This window comes from Lissotriton vulgaris, chromosome 12, assembly GCF_964263255.1.
Source record: "Lissotriton vulgaris chromosome 12, aLisVul1.2, whole genome shotgun sequence".
NCBI classification, from domain to species: domain Eukaryota; kingdom Metazoa; phylum Chordata; class Amphibia; order Caudata; family Salamandridae; genus Lissotriton; species Lissotriton vulgaris.
In genome coordinates, this window is record NC_141700.1 from 109,936,911 (window position 1) to 109,963,880 (window position 26,970).

Below are 26,970 nucleotides of genomic sequence, written 5' to 3' on the forward strand. Positions count from 1 at the left end.
AATGTTGCGATGCACTGGCGAATGGCCAATTCCAACACACTACTAAACAGACATCGGTACCAAATCATGGAGGAACTGGGCAAGTTGGTGAAAAACATGCCTCAGGAATTCAGGGAGAGAGCTGAAAACCTAGTCTAAGAGGGGAAGAATGTGGCAAACTCTTGCATCAAGACAGCTCTGGACGGAGCAGACACCTCCAGTAGGCTCATGATGATGGGCATCACTGAAAGAAGACAAGCCTGGCTCAGGGTGTCAGGCTTCAAGCCAGAGGTAAGTCACAGCATACTAAATACCCCGTTCAACGGACAGACCTTGTTCTGTCCCCAGTAGACGAAAAGCTCAGCCAACTAAAGGACAATGAAACGGCAAGGTCCATGGGGGCATTGCAGTTCAGAGGGTCCAAAAGGGACACCCCATCACGAAGGCCCAATGGCAAGGGTGGGAACCAGCCAGGAACATCGCACTAGGCGTTCCAACAATACCACCAGACGGAGAACCAAACACAGCAAGGCCAGCAAAAGCAGTCCTGGCAATACCAGCAGAGGGGCCAGCCCTTTCGCGGGAGAGGCAATGGACGGGGCCAGAATAGGAGGGGAGGTCAGCAACCCCCTACCAAGTGACTTGGTCAGGCAACATGTGCCCACCCAAATAAGAACTTCCAGGGTGAGGCACGAGAACAGCACGAAGGGGTCAGGCGCACTAAGTACCTGCTGGCATGTGGGAGGAAGACTAAAATATTACTTCCAGGAGTGGAAGAAAATAACTTCAGACAAATGGGTTCTAAACATCATGCAGTTCGGATTCTGCATAGAACTGGAAAAGACACCAACCAGCAGAAAGCCAAAGAGAAGGCAACTAGCAAAGAAAGAGCTGCAGCTACTCCAAAAGGAAGTGGGAGAGCTCCTGCAAAAACAAGCCATAGAACCAGTACCTTACAGAGAAAGGAACAAATGGGTGTATTCTACGTACTTCCTGGTGCCAAAGGTAGACGAAACAATGAGACCCATCCTGGACCTAAGGTTTTTAAAGAAATTCATAAGAACGCAAAAGTTCAAAATGACATCCCTGCAAGAGGTGCTCCCTCAATTGCAAAAAGGAGACTTCATGGTCACCATAGACCTAAAGGATGCCTACCTGCACATACCAATGAACAGAAGTCACAAACATCTGCTCAGATTCGCCATAGGGGAACACAACTATCAGTTCACAACCCTAGCGTTCGGACTAAAGTCTGCGCCAAGGGTCTTCACAAAGTGCCTAGCAACAGTCGCAGCACACCTAAGAAGGGAGGGAATACACGTATACCCTTACCTGGACGACTGGCTAATGAAAGCAAGGTCATACCAGATATGCAAGGAGCACGCACAGAGAGTGACCAGAACACTGATGGACCTGGGACTCTCCATACACTGGGGGAAATCCTCAATGTAACCAGAACAAATAAAGATCTTCCTGTGAGCTCAGATGGACACCGTACAGACCAGGGTGTTCCCAAGCTAGAAGAAGTCAGTTGCACTGGTGAAGTAGACAAAACTCTACCAGAGGGGGCAAGCTCTGACAGTGAGAACAGCGAGCAAGATCATGGTGAATGCATGATGCCATCATGCCCTAGTGCCAAATGTGCGGCTGCACATAAGACCTTTGCAGGAGTGGTTACAAGGGCAATGGTGGTCACAAGCAACAGGGCGTTGGGAGGATCTAGTGGTTGTAACGCACACAGTGCAGAAAGAAATGGCATGGTGGAACATGGAGAACCTGACATGGGGAAAGCCTCTAACGCCGCCAACGGTGACCATCACCACAGATGCATCCCAGAAGGGATGGGGAGCTCACATGGAGAAACTCAAAGTGCGGGGTCTGTGGACACCAGCAGATGCGATAAAGCACATCAATTTCCTGGAGTTGAAGACCGTTTTCCTTGCTATAAAAGCCTTTCAGACAAAACTGTACAACCAGAGGGTGTTGATCCAGACGGACAACACTACAGCGATGTTCTACATAAACAAGCAGGGTGGAACACAATCGGCCACGCTCTCGAAGCTGGCGCAGGAGATATGGACTTGGGCCATCCCTCTCGACATAGACCTGCTAGCCATTCATCTGCCAGGAAAGGACAACGTAGAAGCAGATTGGCTCAGCAGACAGACATCGTCAACCCACGAATGGGAGCTCAATGCACAGGAGACAAAAAGGCTGTTTGACAGGTGGGGGACGCCGTCGGTGGACCTATTTGCAACACGCCAAAATGCAAAATGCCGAAGCTTCGCATCCAGGCGGCCGGGGAGGGGTCCCTGGGGAATGCCCTATGGATAGACTGGTCGAGGACATTTGCTTACGCTTTTCCCCCGATACCACTGATTCACAAGGTCCTCAGCAAGTGCAGGGCGAGCAACATGACACGGATACTGGTCGCACCACAGTGGGCCAGGCAGACATGGTAATTGCAGATCATGGAGATGGCACAGAGCGCACCCCACAGATTCGGAAGGAGAAAGGACCTGCTCACCATGCAAAACGGGCAGGTACTACACCCAGAGCCAGAGAGCCTGAGCCTGGTAGCGTGGCTCCTGAGGACATAGAATTTGCGCATCTGAAACTACCAGAGAGCACCCGGAGGGTACTTGGGGAGGCACGGAGGCACAGCACGCGAAAGTGCTATGTATCAAAATGGAAGATATTCACTTCGTGGTGCAGGAGAGAGAAGCTGCAAAATAAGATGCAAAGAGACTCAACGGTGCTTAGATACCTCACACACCTACTAGACAAGAAACTAAGCTCATCCTCCTTGAGAGTTCACTTAGCAGCAATAGTGACTTACACAAGAGGGGAGACGTGTAAGAGTTTCTTCACCTCACAAGTGGTTAAAAGATTCCTAGAAGGAGCAAAGAGGATTGCGCCTCCAAAGAGGGTGCCACCACCTGCATGGAACCTTAACCTGGTACTAACAGAGCTGATGCAACATCCTTTCGAACCAATTCACAAAGCATCCCTAGAGAGGCTAACAATGAAAACAGCTTTCCTGGTAGCAATCACCTCGCTGCACAGGGTAAGCGAACTGCAGGCATTAACGTTACAGGAACCCTACATCCAAATTCCCAATGATAGGGTGGTAATGAGAACAGACCCACACTTCATGCCAAAGGTGGTGTCAGGGTTCCACATGAATCAAACTATACAAATACCAAGTTTCTTCCAGAAACAGCCAACAAGCGCTGAACGAGCTCTTCACACCCTGAAGGGCTGTCGTGCACTACATTGAAAGGACAAAGGATCACAGGAAAACAAAGCAATTCTTTGTTTCCTACGCAAAGAGCTTCATGGGAAAACCAGTAACTAAAGGAACAATTGCGAGATGGATCGCACAGACAATACAATTCTGCCACAAACAGGCAGGGGAAGAACTGGCAGGGGGGACACTGGCCCACTCTACCAGGAATAAGGGAGCTACAATAGCTTTCCTGGCCAACACACCCATTCAGGACATATGCCTGGGGGCAACATGGGCTTCAGTGCACACGTTCACGAAGCACTACTGCATGGATATACAGATGAACAAGGAAGCACAAGTCGGACAAAAGGTGCTTCAACACATATTCAATAACCAACGCTCATCTTCTACCCTGCCGCCACAAAAATTAGAAACCGCTACAAAGTCTATGCACAGCATAGTGAATCCAGAAAAGATTCATGCTGCAAAACAAATAGTTTCTTACCTGTCTGTGTAGTTTTGCAGCTTGAAGATCTTTCTGGATTCACTAGCGAACCCACCCACCTCCGCCAGAAAGATGAGGCTGGAGAGGAAGGTGGGTGATAACATGGACAGCTACTTGAACAAACAAACCTTGAAGGTTAAAGCGGTGAATGACTTACAAGAACATTGCCATTACTTCGGTAACAGAACAAACATGAGAAAAAAGAATCCAAAGATGGCGCCCAAGAGTGGGTGCTTCCGCAGGAAGCGTGCCGACGTCACTGGAAATACACCAGACGCCACCTGGGCTATGGAAAAAAAAGAGAAAAGACTACGATTCCGGACCCAACCACAAGACCGCGGAATAATGCACAGCATAGTGAATCCAGAAAGATCTTCAAGTTGCAAAACTACACCGACAGGTAAGAAACTATTTGTTACTTTCTACATCTACAAAGGTCTAATTTGGCATATTCTTCCATACGCCTGCACCTTGCAGCAATTGCAGCTTATTTACAGAACAGACAACATCTGTCTCTCTTCAGAGTTCCCGCGATTAAAGCATTCATGGAAGGCTTAAAAAGGATAATCCCACCCAGGTTGCCTCCTTGTCCTGTGTGGAACCTAAATCTTGTCCTTACCAGACTTATGGGACCCCCTTTCGAGCCCCTACATAGATGAGAGCTGCAATTCCTTAAATGGAAAACTGCTTTCCTTGTTGCTATTACCTCTCTCAGAAGAGTAAGTGAAATACAAGCTTTCACTATACAAGAACCATTTTTCCAAATACATCCTAACAAAGTGGTTCTTCGACCTAATCCAACATTTCTCCCAAAAGTTGTCACTCCTTTTCACCTCAGTCTGTAGAGCTACCTGTGTTTTTCCAAAACCAGACTCAATAGCAGAAAGGGCTTTACACACCCTAGATGTTAAAAGAGCTCTACTCTACTATACCGACAGAACTAAATCATTTCGAAAAACTAAACCACTGTTTGTCGCTTACTGTCCTCCGCACAAAGGCAACCCCATCTCCAAAGTGTACACACATATGCTATATAATAGCTAAACGTACACTAATAGTTGCTCCTAAAGCACACTCCACTCGAAAAATAGGAGCCTCTATGGCTTTCTTAGGAAATATACCAGAGGACATATGCAAGGCAGCAACATGGTCTACACCACACACCTTCACTAAACACTTGTGTTGATTTGCATGCCAAGCAGCAAGCTGCAGTAGGCCAAGCTGTCCTTAGAACTCTTTCAAAATACTGCAACGGATACAGTTAACCACCGCTAGAGGGGATACTGCTTCACAATCGATGCACAGTGTACTATCTGCAGCTCATATGCCTCGAACGGAAAATGCTACTTACCAGTATGCATCTGTTCTTGGCATGTAGAGCTGCAGATTAGTACACGCCCTCCCGCCTCCCCGGGACATGTATCCGTTCCAGTTTTCATCTTACTTAGATGCACACGCATGGACATCCTTCTTTATTTTTACTGCCTCCATCATTTCCCATCATGGCGAAAAACAATCTGAGGATGGAGCCGATGCCCATGCGCAGTATTCTCCAAGGGAGGAGTCACCTATTGGGACTAACAAAGACTTCTTCCAAGAAGACGACAACCTGAAATCATCCGAGCCCAACACCAAGTGGGGATCTAATGCACAGTGTACTAATCTGCAGCTCTACATGCCAAGAACAGATGCATACTGGTAAGTAGCATTTTCCTTTTCAGGGTACCTGTAATTAGGGCTTTTTAACGAAGGGCTAATGAGTCATCCCTTCCAGACTAACTCCAATCCTTTCCTGGAATCTTAATATAGTCCTCACAAGATAAAAAGGGCACCTCCCTTTTGATCCCCCTTCATTCTTGTCCGTTACAATTTCTGTCCTGGAAAGTGGCTTTTTTAGTCACTATTCTCACTTAGATGCGTGAGATTAAAGTGCAAAATTTTTAAGAACCTTTTTTCAAAGTATATTCCGAATCTGTAAACCTAATCCAAAGTTAAAATCATCTTTTCACCTTAACCAAACCATAGAACTTCCAGCTTTCCAACGACCGTAGCAGAGAGGGTGCTTCATACACTAGATGTTAATAGTCCTTGTGTACTAGGTTGATGGGCCACAACCATTTCGAAAAACTCAGTAATTGTTTGTGGCTTTTTCTAAACCACGTAGAGGGACTGCTATTTCAAAACACGAAATTGCTGGCTGGCTAGTCAAGTGTATTCAGACCTATACCAAAGCCAAGGACCACTCCTGACACTTCCAAATCCACATTCTACTCTCAAAAAAGCAGCTTCAATTACTGACCTTTTGTAAAGCTGCTACTTGGTCCACAGGTTCTGCAACATCCTCTAGTTAGCCATAGCCTTATTGGGGAACGGCTTTCTGGTCTATGTACAGCATGTGTATCTATAGCTACGTGTAACAAACAGAATGTTACTTGCCTTGTAGACCTCTGTTTGTGGCATGTAGTGCTGTAAATTCACATGTGCCACCCTCCTTTCCGGAAACCCTTGGTTGTTGCAGATACTGTGTGTTTACTTTTCTCTTTCTTAATGCATGAACATCTTTGTGTCACTTTAATCTCTAATGAGGAGTCAATATCTCATAACTAAAAATACTACCTGGGGGGGGGGGGGGCGTTTATCTTTTTTTTTTTTTAATATCCTTTTATGTCTTGTGGCAATTACCGCGGTCTCGCCAGAGACCTATAGTCACCGGCTCAGCCTCCCAGGAGACAAGAGATGGCCACTCTCATTTGAAAGAATCTGATCGGAGCAAGCCGCGCACACGCGAACACGCGCTCCATTCAGCAGGCCGGAATGAGCTTAGAATGCGCGCTTAGACTTAGCTTTCAGTTTCGTTCTCTGGCACTGCTGTCGGTGGAATGGAGGCGGATGGCCTGAGCCTGCAGCACTTTCCAGGAGCCTCGCCTGGTTATTTCATACCAGACGCATTTCCTACCACAGTTTGTATTGCCCTTTTCTTGTTGATCTCTGACGCACGTTCATTTGTAAATATAAAACCCGGAGAGACCCTTGCTCATAGCGCTGTCCTTCATGGCTCAGGCACTCTCTTTGGCCAGGACTATCCTTCCCTCTGGACAGGTTTTTATGTTCTAACTGCTGGCTAAAGATCTCCTCTGTTGCTCTGGCAGTGCCCCCTTGCTCTTGCCTAGGGCAGCCCCCATCCCCTCCTCCGGGCCCCTGATGGGTGACAGTTATAAGCCGAGCCCCCCCACGCGGGGTGACTGGAGCCTGCCGGGGTGTGGAGCTCCGGCACCCGTCTCACCGGTCAGCACGGTCCCTCTCCGGCCCCGGTATTTCTGGCTGCTCAGCTGGGTTATTTTGAGGCGGGCACAGATGATCCCTTTTCATGGCTGCCGCCCTATGACCCCCGTGCGCGTTTTCGTGAGTGACGCAGGCAACGCAATGGTAAAGGGCGAGATGAATTTATTTTTTAACCTTTTGCTCATGAATTTTATTTTGGACACTGCTGGAAACCGAAGCCTACCGTGTATTTACAGAAAAGGAACACAGGCCCCATGCCTTCCGAGCGCAGTCATGCCGGGAAGCCTCAGCCGCAGCAGTCTGTCAGGCTTTTCACAATCTCAGGCCGCCGTTAGTCCTGTTCTAGACCACAGAAAAAAAACTTTTTGTGTCTAGAAGGGACTTAATTTTGTAGGAAGTTGCAATCTGTCCAGGCTGACCAGTGTTGAAAAAAAAAAATCACTTTGGCTTTGACAAGTCTTTTAGAAGTTTAACTTGTCGGCCTGACGCAATCCTAACAGCAATCTTTCCCTATAGTACTGTCCCTGCCTTAGGTTGGCCCACTGGCCTAATGTGACCTTATGACCCCCAGCCACTGGGACAGCGTGTATACAGGCGTAGTCTTTTGCAGCTTTCCACAAACCACTGTGCTCGAGGAATTCAGTAAGATTTGATCAGTTCTCAAGCTAGACTACAACTCCCGGAAGGCAGTTGGTTACCAAAACCAAGATCCATAAGCACTGGCAAAGCCAATAGTTCTGCAATTAATGTGCTGTTGCATGCAGCATTAGGACATTAGAGGGAGAGAGGTGTAGCATGAGTAGACAAGATGGTTTAGCATTCATATAGAGGCGGAAGGATGTACCCATATAGCAAACTGCTCTGGTGTGGGCCAAGATTTCATTAACAAAGTTTCAAACCAGTGGCTGATACTGGCTGGACAAAGAAATCCAACAGTTGAAAGGGGTAGATTCAAAGCCCACTCTATGTATATTGTTAGCAATAGGTCTATCACTGTCAATAACCAGACCTAAAATGCTAGGTCCTGGTGAGCAGAATAACAAGCATTTACAATGCAATAGGTCTCGCATTTACACGAGTTTAAGCTATTGGCATTGTAAATGACAATGCCTTTTATTTGTTTTAAAAACAAAAACAGGGGTTGCCCTTTTACTCTCCGGGGATGGCACTACTGGATGCTGCCCCTTTCTACCAGGGGTAGCATTTTAGCCCCACCCTCTTGTCACTTGTAAGGTTTCGTTTGACTCTGCCTGGCAGATGTGACCTTCCTGCCTCTACAGTGGGTAGCTTAATGTTCTAGCTTTGTTATGGGGCTTACTCGCGCCACATGCTGGGTTTTGCTTTACTCTGTGCTCCCTGACAGTTGTGGGCATATTGCCGTTTGATGAGAGATAAGTGCACCCCTTTCCCTCATGCCGTATAGCAGGTGTGGCCCTCCGAGCCAAACCATTTTTTATGTTCTAATAGGTTGACGGGAGTGCCCACGAACACTTCCGGGCTAGGAACGCAGTTCATTGTTACTTCGCCACAGCCTATCCCAGCATGCGACACCTGTTTTACCTTCTAGAGTTGGTCCACCCTCCTGTCACTAGCCACGACTCTTCAGAGCTCCCCACAAAGCCCTCCAGTGTGGGAGAGTATCCTATCTTCAAACTCTATGCTTCAGTGATGTCACCTAAAAAACTTCAGATATTGTACCACTGTCAATTATCTGTGTTGACAGGTACAGCAAGACTACAAGAACAGTGCTTCCTTATGAAAGCAGTTGGAAATGTATAAGCAAAAATAAAATTAAAATGCTTTTAAAGAATTACTTGGACTAATTTATCAGAATGGCGTGTTCATGTCTTTCTAATGCGGCATATTAGTTTTCACTTTTATATAGCTCAAACTTTACCCGCAGGTATCCGAGCGCTTTAAATCAGCATACCTATAACAAGCAAGACTAGCACTCTATATTACTGCCAACTTTGCTTAGCATAAGCAACAGCTAACCATTCACAAACAATGTTTCTATACCAATTGCAAATTAAAAAAAATAAAAAATTGCAAAGCATTGTCATTTACAATGCCGGTAACTCCATCTTTAATGCTGTGAGACCTATTGCATTGTAAATGCTTGTTTTATTATCCTTGTGAGTACACAGTTGGTGTTAATTTTTTTCTGAAACATCTTGAGAAAAATCATTCAAACATGGGTTCAGGGTGTAAAATGTGTAAGTTATCAACCTTTGTACCGAAAAATCCCTCAAGCTACAGTTGATGTTTTTGCTATTGGAGGATTAAGAAGGTTGGGCCTATGAAGTAAGGCTCTGCTGATACTATCCTCCTAGAGAAAACGGAAGTAAAGAACTGTCCAGTGTTAAGATGAGCTAGTGACGTATTACTGCTTCCCACATTTGTTCTTATCTGCTTATTGTTTAGTTCTAGTGGTAGTATGCATGATTGCTGGGTTGGCTTTTAACAGTCTTTGAATTCGCTCAATGTGATAATTGGGGAGATGGTAATTTAGCTTTCCACAGTGTTATATGTTCTTTGTAGGCAGTGTAGAATGGCATCTAGTAAGGACGATGGTACAGTACCCAAGCCATCGTTCATTTCCCCTAAAGCACAGACAGGTTAAAATAAAGCCCATCCGTTAAGAATAAAAAGGTATTTAATTTTTACCTGATACTGCCTATACTCTAGCCTGTACACTTTTATTTCCTTATTTGTGCTCCAGTGCCTTGAAGTGTGATCACCCCCAATGTCCTTTCAATAGGAATTTAAAGTCCTTTTCTGCAGTTTGGTAATCAAACAAATATTGCCAGTACTGTATAAACCAAATTGCTGTCTGAAAGACCACTTAATATAACATGGATATAGTCAATTGTTTTCAAGTGTATGAGGTATTTTATTTATATTCCTTATGGTAATTCAGTACCTCATTCACTATTCTAGCAGCTCTTGATGCGTAAAGTTGGGGTGTCATCACAGTCTGCAACGATCTGCATAGAAAGATAGAGAAGGTACTTGGTGAAGAATGGTCAAAGGAGTGTAGATTAGACCTATAGTGTGTTTACAGAGAATGTGAATGTGCTTTGTGTGGTTGTGGCTTATTACTTGGACTCTGTTTTATTGCCCTCTGCCCCTCCGCATACCATCATTTCTATGTACTTGAAAAGTTATGCTTCTATGTAAAATTCAGAAAGGTGACTAAACTTTCTTGTAGGCTGTGGATGTATGAGTAAATAAGAGTTTTACGTGCATGGTGAAATTAAATTGGAGTGAGCCTGTTCCATGCTTGGGTAGGCAGCCCGCTCTACAATTAAATCATGGCTGCCATTTTTTTCAGGAACGTGATGTCTTCATCGATTCCACCTCTTATGGGCATAAAAACCGAACTCGCAGAGAGAAATGGTTCCCGAACTTCGTCAGGGAGTCACGGTGAGCATAATTCCTACAGAATATGGCCTGTGAATGTCCAACTGTGAGCAGGTCTGCATCATAGTTTTCTTTTGTGGAGCTAGCTCCCTCATATTGAATGTTGGATATTTAGTCCCTAAGATCAGATGATTGTTTGAGACTAAGCATATTCATTGTTCTGAGTAACCTAATTCAGAATAGTTCTGTCCTGACATCGTGTGCATCTTTCCATGTTGCAGGTCTAGAAATCCTTTTAAAGGGTTGCAAGAGGCTACCATGTTTCTAAGTAAAATTATATATGGATACAGGAGGCTGTTAGCTTGCCAGGTTTGGATATCAAAGCCCTAGGCCACCATATTAGACTATTTAATTTTTATAAATTTATTTATTTTCAAAGTTTTATATAGCGCGAACACGATCTTTGCAGATATCAGAGCGCTTTACAGAAAACAAGGGCTAAGGGAAACAAGAGGGTGATTAAACAAACTTTTGGGTACAATATAGTAGTCGGTAGTAAGTGAATAGCAAAATAGGATAGTAATCAGATAAAAAAAAATACATGTTCAGATCTGTCACTATTGAAGTGAGGTCTCTAATGGCTTTTTAAATTAATTTAACTGATTCTGATTGCTGGCAGGCCTACTCTATAGCATTACATATGTCTAGCTAATCTACTGTTATTAGCTGGATACCTGACCTTAAGCTTGCTCGTTCCTGTATACTTCGTTAAGAGGGTTACAAACCATGTGCCCCAAAATGCAAATGGTTGATTTGAAGGCACTCTACATCCACTGCTGCCTCCCAGAAGAATGCACAAGAGTACGGCCTCATAGGTCAGTACTGGGTACTAGACGGTAATATAAATGGTAAGTGGCATACCCTCCAGTGTTTCCATTTAGAAGAGCTATAGTCTGAGCAAGGCTCGTTTGGCGCTCCTACCATAATCTGCTGTCTCTCCTTGCCTGATACCTGACCCTTTGCAAACCTGTAAGTTAGCATTCCGTTGTTCAATCATACCCTGATCCAAAGACAAAAAAAACCGCTGTCCCGTTAGATCCAGGTTGGAGATTGGCAATACAGCAATTTTACTTGGGATGTTTATACTTAATGACTTACACATATAGGGGCATGTGCAACACCACTATTCCTTACCTAACTACCTCTCTGTAGGCACACCACCCCTTTTCATATCGGCTTGACAAGGGTCATACTCCTTGAGCTTTTCTCACCCCCCCTCCCCCCCCCCCGCCCCCCCCCCCCCCCCCCAACACACACACACACACACACACGCCCCTCCAAAGGTGACATGTGCTCGGTGAAGCCCTGTTATCTGTGCTGCAGCAAAAGATTTACTTTTCCTCCTTCCTCAGTATGGTTTGTTGTGTTGACTGACTTTAAGCAGTCATGAGTTGTCTTAACTTGGAGCTTTCCCTCAGAGAAGGAGTAGAAACCCTATCCAGTTAAGAGGAGCATACCAATCTTACATAAACACAGTGGAGCCCAGCATTAGAGGTGTGCTGGACAACAGAGCTCCTTCACCACTGGCAGGCCACAAAGCACTTCCTTTGAGGCACTGCACTGCAAAATAATTATTTTATAAGCGTATAATACACTATTGGGATGGTCACATATATAATCTCCCACATATCAAGATGGATTCTTAGTTCGATAATTGAATGCTAAAAATTTCAAATTGCTACATGCCAACTGGAAAACTCTGCTTTCCCAAATGTGTCTGAAATATGTTTGGCGACCTTTTACACATTTGATCCATGGAGACAGGCAAGCAGTCTGTATTTTCTGTGTTTGAGCCTGGCCATCAATATTACATGTTTCCTTAGTGAATCAGTAAGCAAATGCAGTTGCTTGTTTTACTAGTTAAATATCCGTGATGACCCAGAGGACAGAATAGCTTTCACACTTGTTTAATATGTAGTATTTAACGTTGCCCTGTGACGACATGTTCTTAGCATGTGTGGTTGTATATGCACATGCTAATCATACTCCTGCCATCTAGTCTTGGGCCTGAACTGTTGCAGCTTGTTTTTGTTCGAAGAACTCTTTATAATCATAAGGTTCCATGCAAGTCTTCCTCTAGTTGGTAATACGCATGGCCACCAGCTCTGTTAGATAGCGAACTATAACTTCTTAGTGTAGACACTCTCTTGGACAGAGAAGTCTGTCCAGTTCCTCCCGCTCAATACCACCCCTGATACTTTAAAAGAGTAGTTAAGGGCACAGGTGGTTACAAGAATAGAAAAAATCCAGATTTTGCCCTCTGACTCCCACATACATAAATATTCATGTCCCCCAGACTCCCTCCTGTTAGACTCACTGCTGTTCATGCGGCAGGGGCGACACTCCTCAGCCTGACAATGGGAAAAAGCGCATAGACTCTGCATCATATCAGGGGGCAAAACCATCTCTAACTTTGCCATGCGTTGTGTCCGTGACTCCGCTGGCACTGGAGCAAAGGGAGGAAAAACATCTATCATACTTATGCCAGGCACCTTATATCCGGGTTCAAGCCAGAATAACAGCATTTCATCAACCTACTGTTTGGAGGGCATCCCTTCCGTCATAAGTTGAGATGCTTTAGAAAATAAAAAAGGACACAGAACCCACCAAGGCTATGGGTGTCCTTAAGGCCTCAACAACTGGACTTCTCTTTCAGAAGGCACGATACGGTGTTGGGGGTCCCAAGCCATCTCCATTGACCATACCCAGTCATACCAAAGGCAGCAGCAAGCCTACCACCAACAAAGGGGGAGAGGGTAATCACTACGGTATGGACAGCCGCTCAGTGGTGTCGCCATAAATCTTAAAGTTGGTGAATCCGATTAGCAGGGGACCTACCCTCCTAACACTCAGGAGTATTGGCTCTGCACTCCTGCCGTCTTCGGGTTCTTACCCCCGAGGGACACCTTTACGGTTGGTGTAACTTGGTTAGGGTATGGTTACTCATCTTCACGTGTATATTGAGCCACCCCTCAGTAAGTAGTAAAAATGGGTTTACCGGTCCTGAAGAAATGTAATGATCTTAGCCGCTAGAAGTCACGAAACATGTAGACACATAGGATTATTATATCCTTTTCTTGCAGCACTGAATGTTTTTTTAATCGTAACATGGCACCCCCTAATTAAAGTTGGCTCGGCTGGTTCTCAGTTATTTTTAGCTCACATTCTCCCTGCACTATACTCACCTTTATATACACCACACATACACACCCTCTTAATCGGCCAAGATCACAGGTAAAAGATCTTGGCAAAGAGCCCCCTCGCGGAGCCCATTGAGCATTGCAGCACCAGCCCAACGAGGCGCTGCCCGATGATGAAGCATGACACACTTTGGGGTATGTGAGGGCTCTTTCTCCTATTGGGAGCACTTCCCGCATGTGCCCCTCTGGTTAGGACCGCACCTTCCTTCCCATTAAAGGAACAGCATACCTCCTGTTTTCATTGTCCTAAAGGCAGTCACTGCCAAAGTGTATCAAAGTGACCGTAGGTTTGCAGTAATTCAGCACCTACTGCCTCTTTTTCAGCCGCATCTCTCGCACGGAAAGATAATGCGCCTCCTAGGGATGATTGCCTCTTGCGTAGCCATAGTCCCCCATTCCAGGCTTCGCATGCATCCACTGCAAGATGTCCATCAGCACAATGGTGAAGAGCAGAGTTTTGTTGGGAAGATCTAGTGTTCATAAGGGCGAACCGGCAACTTTTCTACCATAGTAAAACAGCAACAACCTGTTGCAGTGAATGCCCTTCATTGACCTCATTCTGCACGTGACCATTACAACAGATGCATCACTCTCCAGCTGGGTGTTGCATCTGGGAACAGTACAGTTGAGGAACCTCCTCAACGAGGTTTCCATATCAACCATTGAGAACTTTTAGTTCTTCAGCTAGCCCTGACAAGTTTCTGTACAGTGTTCAAGGCAAAATAGTCCTGGTGTGAACATCCAACAAGACCCCATGTGCTGTCACTACAAACTGGGCAGCACACAATCTGTGTGGATAGGACATTGGGCGATTCACCACAGAATACACCTCCTAGTAAGAGTGCTTCCCAGGAGGGCGCAACCATTTTTTTTTTTTTGCAGACCCTCGCAGCAGAGAGTAACAAGTGTGGGAACCATACCCAGAAGTCCTACTCCAGTACCTCTGCCAGTAGGGGTGGGCCCAGAGATGGATCTATTTGCCACTAGCAAAAACTTTAAATGCCCAACCTTTGCCAACAAGTTTCCACACGCCCCGTCCATAGGCATTGCTCCATGGATGAACTGATTAGAAATCTTTGCCTACACTGTTCCTTATCTATCGCTCTCCCGTACATAGTGAGGAAACTGCTGCAAATATCCCTGACCTAGTTGGGCCAGACAACCATGGTTCTCAACCCTTGTAGAGATGTCCATCCTCCCCATAAGAAGCTGGACCTTCTCGAGCTGAACTAAGGCAAAGTCAGACATGTGGACCCCCGACAGCTCAGCCAAGCAAATTGGCTTCTGAGGATTCGGTTACCTTAACCTGCCCGAAGAACACATGAACTTCTCAAAGAAGCCCGAAGAACAACTACACCTGCCTGCTATTCTGCTAAGTGGAAGAGGTTTTTCCACTACTACTTTTAACTGTATAGACCCACTAACCCTGGCACATTAAAAAAAAAATAATACATTTCACGGATACTCTCTACCTCGATGTGGCTACATCTAGCTACTGTTGATGAATGTATGCTGAATAGGGAACATCTCTCGATTTAAAATTCCGGACATCAAAACTTTCATGGAAGGCCTTAGATGAGTCATCCCACCAAAGGGTACCAGCTGCTCCAGCCTGCAATCGTAATATTGTCCTAACCAGACTCATGGGACCTCTTTTCAAACCACTGCACTCATGCCCTTTATAGTTCCTCTAATGGGACGTCGCATTTGTTGTAGCTATTGCGTCCCTCAGGCGGCTAACCACTGCTCAGGGAAGTTCTGCTTTACAGATGATGCAGAGCACCTATCTCCAGCAACAAAACCTATGAACGGAATACTTTACTCTGTAAGCATATGTTCGTTGCATGTAGTGTAGATTCAAAGGCGTCACCCACCTCTCCTGTAGCCAGCGCTTGGTACAGATCATAATTTCAAATCGTATGTATCTCATTTGCAGCACAAATGCAAAAACAGTTGATGGACAGAATGCAGAACAATGTCATACATTCACCCCAGTACAGAGATCTGGGCCTAAATCCATGTTTTTTTTGCACTCCACACCACCCCAGATCAGACATGGCCATATGCAAATCAGCCTTGACCCTGTGCCTCATGGTAACAGACCAGCCCGAACTGCCAAGCCATGTCTTCCCTGGACCGGAATCCAGCATCCTAGGACCGGTTTCTGGCTATCAGACAGGATAGCTTGACTCCAGTGGTGTGGAGAGCACGGGACTCAAGTCTGAGCACACCCGTCCCACTCAGGGTGACAAATGCAAATACAACAGTTGATGGACAGAATGCAGAACAATGTCATACATACACCCCAGTACAGAGATCTGGGCCTAAATGTCACCCGAGTGGGATGGATATGCTCAGACGTGAGTCCCATGTTCTCCACACCACTGGAGTCAAGCTATCCTGGCTGAAGACGCCTGATAGCCAGAAATCGGTCCTAGGAGGCTTGATTCCGGTCCAGGAAAGACATGGCTTGGCAGTTCGGGCTGGACTGTTCCCATGAGGCATGGGGTCAAGGCTGTTTTGCATATGGCCATGTCTGAACTGGGGTGGTGTGGCGTGCAAAAAAACAATGGATTTAGGCCCAGATCTCTGTACTGAGGTGAATGTATGACATTGTTCTGCATTCTGTCCATCAACTGTTGTTTTTTCATTTGCAGCACAAGCATAGTCACCATACTATCCTCCTCACTACTTGCTCTCACCCTATGGCAAAAAATAATCTAACAATGGAGTTTGTGCCCATGTGTATTACCAGTTAAAGGAGGGTAGTTGCATGGTGCCCTGTGACTCCAAAGACTTCAAACAAAAAACAAGTTACAGCAGTCTGAGCTAACAGATGGTAGGGGTATGCAGAGACTGAATCTACAGCAACTACATGCAACAAACAGATGCTTAGAGGGTAAGTAATATATTCCTTCTGTTCACAAGAGTTACTGACAAATATACTTGCCTCATCTCGTGAACTCTAAAGAGAATACTTGTGTGGGATGTGATGTTCTGTTCCCTGCGCCCCATGACATCAACACTACACATTTTATACATTCTGCTCTTGCAAGCGTCTTCAACCTAGTTTGTCATCTACAAAAAAAAGCCTAAAAGGTGACTGATTCATCTTTTACACCCACCTAATTGTTCTCTTTTGTTGTTCTGTGTTCTCTTTTTTTTCTTCTTTCTCTGTTCTCTTACATGTGCCTGATGAATCGGTTTGCGGATGCTGATGCTGTTTCGTGCGACTTCCAACGTGGGGGCTGCCATTGATCCTGTGGGATCTTGAAACGGTGTCAAACTAACAATTTTACTATTAACTTCAATTTTCTTTTAACTTAATCGACCATTTGTCTTTGTTTGTTGGGGATGGGGTGTTTCTTTTTCTTTTTTCTTTTTTTGTTCCCAGATTTTCCAAGTAAAAAGATGAAGACTTCTGCAAAAGAAGGGGGATTGGTAGCATATGCTGGAGACTCTTCAGATGATGAAGAAGAACATGGCGGTCACAAAAAATCAAGTACATTTGGACAGAGCTGGAACTCTAGTCGACAATTTCCATCTACCATGCAGCCACGTACCCAGCAACCAATGCCTTTCTGGATGGCACCATGACCGAAGCTGTCCAGAGCGAACTTTCAGTAGCAATAATGCAGCATGTAAAATTAATACTTTTTATTTAAACTTTAAAGAACAACTATTTCTTACCTTCATACAATGTGAGGTGCGGTAATTTCTTTTGTTTCCATTAGTTTGATATTCTCCCAATGGACTTGGCACCTACTTTTTTGTCCAATTTTGAAGGTAAAGAAAAATTTATGAACGGCGTGTAGAAAAAAATGGACAGGGTGGTATGAGAGCAGGGATTGTTTTCAGCTAACACCTTTTATGCATATTTATCTTATTTTTTTTAGTCTTGGAACTACTGTTCCTGGCTTTATTGCAATTAAAGAAATTGTATATGGAGCTGAAACGAGCACGGGCAATGTGCCGCTGTCTGTCAAGTGTCCTTCATTAATGAAAGTCTGTTATGAAGAGCCAGTGAAAGGGTACAATAACGTATTTTTTTTTCTAATGGAAGGGCAATGCATTTGTCTTGCTCTTCTTTTTCTTTTTTTTATTACTGAAAGAATACTAAACCTGCCAAAATGTTTTTCTTTTTATCAAGGCTTTGACACAGTCTGTCAAGATTCACACTTTTCTTAAGCTTGTTGCCCCAAAAATATTGCAGTGTCCCAACAGTGATATACATTTGAGCCTTACACCTTTACCTTGTTACTGTGGCACTTACCTGATAATTATCCCTTGTGTCTAAAGCCATGGCCAACAGAACTCTTATCGCCTCTTGCTAGATGAGTGTTTTTTTCCTTCATTTTTCCTTTCCAATTTGGCACTAACTTTCCAAGTGAAGTTTGGACAATTCTGATATTCTATGACACTGTGTGTTCAGAATGTTAGCATGTATTTTTTTTTTTTTGCTCCCTATATTATGGGTGCGACATCCTGCCCCTTCAGTTGATTATATTGAAGTTCATTCCCCCATTTACAGGGATCTAATGTATTTGCTTGCAGCATATTTCATGGCTACCTGTTCTTCCCGTTTGGTTTGCTTTTACAGCCATGTCTTTGCATCAGTGCTTCTTGAGTGATGCTGGAACATTTGCCCTTTTCAGTTTTTGAAATTACCCTTTTGACTGTCAACATCTGTAGCACACTTTGGACTCTGGGAAATGGAAGTAGCATACAAATGTTGCAGTATCTTGGTTAATAGACTATTTTCAAAAACCTAGAAACCTTGCAAAGAATTCTAACCTAACTGCTTTTTTGTAAGGGACCTTTTCCTCCACTAGTTAAGGTTTTTTTGTTCTGGTAACTAAGCTGTGCAGTTACAAAGCTTGAACTTTCCCAACCATTCTAACATACCCCACACTTCAAAACAATCCTTCCCTTCTTCCTCAGTCTCAACACCCATGTCTAAGGTTTGTTTTTCGTTTGCCTGTACTATTTTATGTGGCAGACTTCAGGTGCTCTACTTTTAAGTTGTAGTTTTTTTTTGGTCTGGTCACCACAGATGCTGATGGTACTCCTAGGCTTGAACTCCCAATAGATTGTGCTCCTTCCCTGTTTTTCTTAATTTTTCTGGATTCGTCTCTGGAGTAGCCTTCACCACAGGGAGGTTATTTGCAAAACATTTCTGTATGCAGTACACGGACTTTTAAAAAAAATGCAAAAATATTTTTAAAAAATGCTCAGCCAAGCTCCTAATCCCAAATAGCTAATTTTCTACAGTTGGCCAAGCATTGTTTGTCTGGGAAAGACAAGATCCATGGATGCCGCCTCCTTAGTGGGGAGGGTATGTAAGGAATGCATTTTCACTGTTAACTTTGTATCTCTTTCTTTTGTGTGGTAACAATTAAGTACATCCATAAGACAGTTGCTGACTTTGAGTGCAACAAAAGCAGAAAAGGTGTGAGGTCAATCTCTTTAACAGTTAAGGCGTTGCATCTACCTTTTTTTTGCGTCCACAGTGTTAGATTTTCTTCTGTTAAAGACCTGAAGATCTACCAGTACGCTCACCCAGATATATTTAATTTTTTAAATATTGTAATTTTTACAAAATTTGGTTTGGCTTATACATATTTTTCCTCCTGTTAGAAGAGCATCTTCCGTGGGTTTTAATTACAAACCTGGCTCAGTCTTTTGAAAGATGTGACCTACTTTGCTAAAGTAGTGGCCTAAAAGGCAGCTTAGCTCTGATCATTGTTGCTCCTGCTTGGAAGCTCTAACGTTTAAAGCTCTGAACAAGAGTGCAGTTTTAGGATGTTGTACTTCTTTATACGATGTACAATTCACACTTGTCTCAATTCTCTTTTTCCCATACATCTAAATTCTCTACACCAATTTTGCCTTAAAGACTGACCATACACTCTATAATTTAGTTGTTAGGTGGGAATTTAACTGTTATTTGGATCCTACAAATGCTTTTGTGTTCCTCAGGAGTTATTTTCCTCTCTTATGTAATTCTCTATCGGAGGGAACATGTTGAATACTTCAATTTCAGCAACTGATACCATACTTGAAATGCCATTTCTCCTCCATCCATTATATCCTCATACATTTAGCATTCATGCTGTAAATTTTGACTGTAATACTCACAGCATTTGTCCAAGATAAGGTGAGCATCTGGAGCTAGGCTCCCCTTTTTTGTTGCAGCCTATATACCTTTACATCTGTTACAGGTGCCATCAAATGGTACTGTGCACTTCAAAATTTCTGATTGGAAGTAAGAATACATTTCTTATCCTAATTACTAGAGTACTCTTAAAACTGAGCCGTCACCACCTGAACAAGTATACTTTGCATTCCTAAATGCAAATCTAAAAGCTCTTGAGAACATGTGGGAGACAAGATGGGGGCCACACATTTTGTTGACTCACAATTCAGTGTATTTGGGGTATGTCTGTACAGGCTGAGCATGTTTTGAAAGCTTGGGGGGGAGCGGGGGGAGAATCTGGTAACATTTCCTTTGAGTTGCTAGGCGACAGTTCAGACTTGGGTAATAAAGAATTCATTTTACCTGTATACTGATTGATTAATTAGATTTGCTGAAGTGCAGTAAAAACCAACTAGAACAATTTGTTTTAATAGCCGTTTAAGTTTTGCGAACCATTTGAAATATTTGATGAGTTTACATGTGAATATTCCAAAAACATTTACTAGAGATTCCAGTCTTACACCAGTAGTTTTGCTGCTGGCATATGTGCTTTTCGAACATGCTCACATTTCAGTAAATATTGCATTTGTATGAAATAATTTTGCTTGATACGTTGTACATTTCTCAAAACTGAATTTGTAAATAAATGTAATAATATTTTGCTGTATGTTTTTTATTCGATGAATGTAACTATGGTGGTCTTGGGCATTAGTTAATTTGTGCATCACAAATAATGACTTTGCCCTCCGTGCAGATATGTCTTTAACTGAAGTGTCTATTCATACCTGATTCAAAGGATCCTCTAATCTTCCACAGATGAGTAGCTTGGGTTAAAATAAAAACCAGGTGGAAGCAAAATGTAATTATTAGCTTTCTTTGGAAGATCTTCAAGAGTGGATGAGGCAACAAGAAAGGGGTGTGGGCATTGTGAATTGGATACAAAGAAAATACCATGCATCTGTGTGCATTGTCCCAGAAACTGTATAATTCTAAATGTTCATAGCGTGTGTGGCCATGGATAAACATGCTCTGAATGCTCATATTAATGTTGAGCCATATTTTTCTGCAAAGAAATTTAGAGTTACAAGACTTATTCTGATTACATCTTCGGTCCACATGGTACAGCGATAATGGTTCCATCTTAATTTTTCTTCTGCCATTGTGTTAGGTTTTTGGAGTGCTAGTGATGGGAAGGACTCATTCTTCCCCAGGTTCTTCTGCACCAGCCTTTGAGTCTTTTTTTCAACTACTTTGAAAACAATGGCTGCTCAGTCTGTATACGGTCAGTGTATTTTCAGCAACAATGAGATGTTACACAATCAACATCTCACCTATCCGTACTGATGTTTCTTTGGCACTTTCACGTCCTGTTCCAGAGAATGACTGTGGAGTGTTATGGAACAGATACCCTTCCAGTTTTGGTCTGAGATGGCGTCAAGTACCACTTGTTAGATCTTGTACAACCTTTGTCGCTGGAGCACGACATGGCCCCCCTGCTGAGCCTTTCACTTAAAGAAAACTCCAGACCTAGGGGCCCATTTGCAGCAAGGTCAAACTAATTGCAAATCCTTAAGAGGTGCCTAGAGAGCCATTTGCTTCATGAAATGTTTATCAGCCCACATGAGCAACTGCCTCTGAAGCATACCTTCTCACTTAACTTAAGGGTTAGCTCACTCAGCCAGACCCAAACTAATCAATGTTAGAATGGCAACTAAGGACCTAGAGTTCAGGTCTGGCTGGCAAAGGAGAGTTTGCTGATTTTGCACAAGATGTGAAGGCCCACTAAATAAACCTGGTATACAGCAATGGTTTGTCCATTACTGCTTTAACACACATTTAGAGCCCCCTCAATATGTCTGTTCAAGATATTTGCTACCTGCTATAGCCTCAAAATGCTAGGTTTGCATGTATGTACTTTCATACGCCCACATTTCAGTGCAGTCATAGCATACATGCAGAACAGGGAATGTGAGTACCTTTTCAAAATCCAACCTTAATGTATTTCCTTGTATGGCTTATGGGCCTAGGTTTTTTTAACCATTCCACTCCTGTAGTCTGCTGTTTTTAGTCATGGAAGGTGACCACCTCAATATCAGTCACCTCACTCAGCTGCATCAGTGAGTTACTAGCTTTAACCATACAGGAACCTTTTAATCCAGTTCACATGGAAAGTTTATTCTTAGTACTAATCCTAAGTTCCTATCAAAGGTATATGACACTGTTTTCACATTAATCAAACCATTCAGCTGCCCATTTTCCTGCACCATGATTCCGTAGAGGGAAGACTTTTCACATTGGATTTTTAAAAGGTGCTAATGGATTACACTGACGGGACCAAGGCCTTCCCTAAACAAAACAACTTGTTCGAGGCATATGAGCTGCAGATACTACACTTAGCATTAGATCCTCACCTGGTGTTGGGCTTGGATGATTGCATGTTGTTGTTGTCTTGGAAGAAGTCTTTTGTAGTCATAAGATAGGTGACTCCTCCCTTTGATGATAGTGCGCATGGGCATCGCCTCCATCCCTAGATAGTTTTTTTCTGCCGCTGGGTTCGGATGAACTTTTTCCGCTCCGGCTAGAAAAGGACTTTTCAAGCACTTGGAAGCGCAAATAACTTTACCAAACTGCCTTCGATATCGACCAACATCGTTTTCGACTCCCAGCAGCTCGATTCCGGTCGTAGACGCGGGCCGTTGGGCCTATCCAAGCCGTGAGGCCTACACCTCCTGGAAAGGACTCCATTCAAGAGATGCCCCGAGTGTGGAGCAACATTTCCACACAGTGACCACCATGAGGTCTGCAACCTGTGCTTATCGCCAGAACATGACTAATCAAGCTGTACAGCCTGCGCTTTCTTTCGCTCCAAGAAAACCATCTGGGATCGGAGGGCCTGTCGACACGACATGCAGAGATCAGCTCCAGAACCGGTGGATATCTTCGACAAGGAGGTTCCGCTCGTTCCCGAAGAAGATTCAGATCTCCAAATAGTATCGGAGGCAGATGACTCCATGCCATCGGGTCAGCGCATGAGTACTACTGCCCCTGCACCACACACAACACCCAGATCGAAGGCAAAGGTCAACACTCCGCCTTCGGGACCCAGTCGCGACCGAAAAACTACTTCGAAAGCCCCGCCATCGAGCCCGGTTCCGAAGAAAGTAATCAAGCCTTCAGGTAGCTCTGTATCGAGCAAGCCGCACGTGCTGACCCCACAAGCTCCCTCGGCACCGAAACCGAAAGAAGTCTCCGCTCCGAAACCGTCTACTTCTAAAGACAAAGGTATGAAGCCAAAGTCTGAAGCCGACAAGACCAGCTTCCACTCCGAAGCCATCGTCTTTGGTACCGAAACCGACAAGGCCTGATTCCGATGCGCCCAAGCCCTCAAAACAGCCTACGACACCGAAAACAACACCTTCGGTGCTGAGAACTATGCCAAAAGACAAGGTAACGCCTCCTAAGGCTAATGACAGGCAGCAACCTCGTCCGGAACCGAAAAAAATCAGCGCCGACAATGCACCCTTCTCCTCCTATACTTCCTTCTCCCGTTCCTCTTATTAATTCACCACAGATTTCTCCTCCACATTCTCCTCTTCGGTCTTCACACTCACCTCAAAATGATGAGTATAGTTTAGGAAGAGGGATGGGTCCAGATGAGCCTTTACCATACCCTGTAGATGATACAGACTGGGAGTACCCAAACCCACAGGATGTGCCAGATATCCCTGACCCACAGTCATAGCCATCAAAACCTCTGCCAGAGGATATCATTAGGTTCGAGGCATATGAGCTGCAGATCCTACACTTAGCAATAGATCGCCACCTGGTGTTGGGCTCAGATGATTGCAGGTTGTCACGAGATAGGTGACTCCTCCCTTGGACAATACTGGGCATGGTCATCGACCCATCCTCAGATTGTTTTTTTCCGCCACTGGGTGCAGATGAAAGTTTTCCGCTCTGGCTAGAAAAGACTTTTTCTGCAATTTCGAAGCGAGAAACTTTAGATAAACTTATTTCGACATCGAATAGACTTTTCGACATCACCAGCTACATTCCTGTGCGTCGACGCGGGCCGTTGGGCCTATCGGCACCGTGCGACCTACACCTCATGGACAGAACTCTATTCAAGAGATGCCCGGTATGTAGAGCAAAATTCCCTCATAGCGACCATCACGAGGTCTGCAACCTCTCTCTCGCCAGAACACGACGAGTCGACCTGTGCCTCCTTCCGATCGAAGAAAACCATTTGGGGTCGGAGGACCCGTCGACACGAAATGAGATCAGCACCGGAGGCCATCTTTGAGGAGGAGATCGTCGACTAAGATGTCTCAGAGGACGAAGATCCAATCGAAGATCTCTCCGAGGACGAGGCTTCACTCGTTGCTGAGGAAGATCCGTCTGATCTCCAGATCATATCGGGGAGGAGGACTCGGACGATTCGATTCCATCTCGACAACCTGTGAGTACCACTGCCCCTGCACAACATACACTACCCAAGACAAAGGCAGCGGTCTGCACTCCGCCCATGGGGCCTAGTCGAGCCTGAAATTTACCCTCTGACGCCCCGCCTTCGGGCTTGGCTCCGAGGAAAAAGAATACGCCTTCCGGTGCCTCGGCACCGAAAAAACATCATGTGCCAATTCCACCTCCTCCATTGGCACCGAACCATCCTTCGACACTGAAGGATTCTTCGACACCGAAGCCAAAACGCCCTCCAGTGACCAAAGACCCTTCGGTGCCGAAGCCAAAAACCGTGCCGGACCCGAAAGCTTCGACTCCGAAACCCTCCGGTTCCAAAAATAAAGAAGGGAAGCGCGATTCCGGCGCCGCAGGCCCAACAAAACCTGTCTCCACGCCGAAATCTACGATATCGGTAACAAAGACTCCAAGGCATGATACAGACAAGCCTAGACCACCTTCGGCACCGAAAAAATTGCCACAGGACTCAATCACTCCTCCTAAGGCAATGAACACTAATCAACCTCTATGGTTGAGAAGTGTGGATCACTGGTTAGAGCAGGCAGACCCTGAAGCAGAGGTCAGACCCGGGTCTAGGGTTCAATTCCCGACGCGGCAGGGTCTTGAGCTCAAATGTCCATGGACTCGATAATTCTCGCTTCGGTGCCTGACCTAATCATGGGTCCACACTCTGCAACTCTGTGCATTAAGCTTGCTCAATCTCCACAACTGTCCCCCCCCCCACGGCGGAATGCCTGGCTTTCACCTTGGGGATGCCCTGTAGGGGCTATCTCACAGGTAAAAGCCAGGACGGGTTCCCAAGGCAAGCGCGGAGATACCCCTTCGGGGGTCGATTCAGGCGCTATATAAGAAACATAATAATAATCGGCACCGAAAAAATCAACGCCAAAGAAGATTATAGAACAAGAACTGTTTAAACCAGATCCTAAACAGAAAAAAGTCTATATTAATCCAAAAACTGGACATGTGGAAGCAATTCCATATTAAAAAAAAAGACCAGAAGCAATTCCGTATAACAAAAGACCAGCAGACACACCACTTCCACCTTTGGTTCCTGCCAAAAAGAAGGAATGTGCAACTTCTCCAATGCACCCTGCCTCTCCTTCACCTTCTTCCCCTCCTAATCCCTACATTGAACCTATGACTTTTCCTGTTCAATCTCCTGCATCATCACACCACACTGACGAAGAGTATGATTTAAGTGGGGGCAATGACGTAACATACCCTTTAGATGAAGATGTCAACCCCCAATATCCCAAGGAGGACGAGGCATATGGTTTTACACCAAACAATGCACCAGACATCCCTGAGCCTCAGTACTACCCAACAACACCTTCCCCTACAGAAGATAGTATTGGGTTTAATCATTTATTAAACAGAGCTGCCCTTTACCATGGAGTGTCAACGCACTCTGATGCCATTTGAGGAGGATTTCTTACTGGACACTTTTGAGCAGTCACAAAGGTCTACTCAAATATTACCTATAATCAAAGGAGTTATTAAACATGCTCCGAACATTTTTAAAGATCCAGTAAGATGTAGGGTACCAAATCCCAGAATAGAGAAAAAGTATAGACCAGCACCTGCTGATCCGGTCTATATTAAGGGACATCTGCCAGTAGACTCTTTAGTAGTGTCAAATACACGTAAAAGAGCAAACTCCCGAACTTCTGGTGAGACCCCCCGCCTGACAACGAATCAAAAATTGATGCGTCAGGAAAAAGGATTGCTGCACAAGCAGCAAACATATGGCGCATAGCAAACACACAAGCCTTACTCTTACGCTACGACAGGGCTCACTACGACCAACTAGAAAAATTAATGGAACATCTCCCAGATCAATACAAAGATCAGGCAGCAGAGCTCTTACAAGAAGGCAAACTAATATCCAATGCCTCAATTAAATGCGCACTAGATGTAGCTGACACAGCATCCAGAGCAGTCAATACTAGTGTGATTCTCAGAGGTCATGCATGGTTATGTATTTCAGGTTTTAAACCAGAGGTACAAACTACCATCCTGAACCAGCCCTTCATTCAAAACCAGTTGTTCGGGCCGGAGGTAGACCACACACTAGAGAAGATGAAAAAAGACGCTGACACAGCGAAGTCTATGGGTGCATTACAATCCACCCAGAATAAAAGTTCTTTTTGCCGCTCCTTCTATAGAGGAGGATCAAAGCAAACAGGTCCAGAGACCACATCATCTTTTAAGACAAACACACAAACTTCCTCTCATAAAGGCTACTTTAGAGGAGGATACAGAGGCAACAACAATAAGGGAAGAGGCAGAGATAATAACAACTGCTCCTCTTCCACTCCCAAACAGTGACTTCCCTCTGCCTCCCCTACAGCATTCCACTCCTGTGGGGGGCAGGCTTTCACAGTTCCTACCTGTCTGGAACTCCCCTCACAACAGACAGGTGGGTAAGAAATTATCCAACATGGTTTTGCAGCGTGAATCTTTCTGGATTCACTATGCAGTGCATTATTCCGCGGTCTTGTGGTTGGGTCCGGAATCTTACTCTTTTCTCTTTTTTTTTTTTCTTTCCGTAGCCCAGGTGGGCGTCTACGTCCCACCTTTTGGTGTATTTCCGGTGACATCGGCATGCTTCCTGCGGAAGCACCCACTCTTGGGCACCATCTTCAGATTCTTTTTTTCTGCGGTTGGGTCTGGA

The 26,970-nt window shown here is 44.7% G+C and overlaps 2 protein-coding genes and 1 non-coding gene across 6 annotated transcripts in view; all 3 read left to right on the forward strand.

Annotated features, from left to right (window-relative positions):
• The window catches only part of KHDC4 (KH domain containing 4, pre-mRNA splicing factor), a 109,657-nt gene extending 89,182 nt beyond the window's left edge, over positions 1–20,475 (forward strand). For all 4 annotated transcript variants that reach the window (XR_015302622.1, XR_015302623.1, XM_086947422.1 and 1 more), the window contains 2 exons: positions 10,330–10,421; positions 17,013–20,475. Coding sequence is in view for 2 of the 4 variants with exons in the window: in XM_086947422.1 (XP_086803548.1) it covers positions 10,330–10,421; positions 17,013–17,215 (295 nt within the window). In the remaining 2 variants the exon portion in view is untranslated. The remainder of the gene's footprint in view (positions 1–10,329; positions 10,422–17,012) is intronic.
• Positions 1,782–26,970, forward strand: LOC147673547 (uncharacterized). The gene is made up of 2 exons (XM_086947424.1): positions 1,782–3,891; positions 26,943–26,970. Exon 1 carries the CDS (start codon positions 2,174–2,176, stop codon positions 3,257–3,259), a length of 1,086 nt encoding a protein of 361 aa, XP_086803550.1. The 5' UTR covers positions 1,782–2,173; the 3' UTR covers positions 3,260–3,891; positions 26,943–26,970.
• Positions 9,269–9,396, forward strand: LOC147673548 (small Cajal body-specific RNA 4). Its single transcript, XR_015302999.1, has one exon.

What these genes read in the sequence shown, in the direction of transcription:
- LOC147673547 (XM_086947424.1), top strand. Translation starts at nt 2,174, where the DNA reads ATGCACAGGAGACAAAAAGGCTGTTTGACAGGTGGGGGACGCCGTCGG.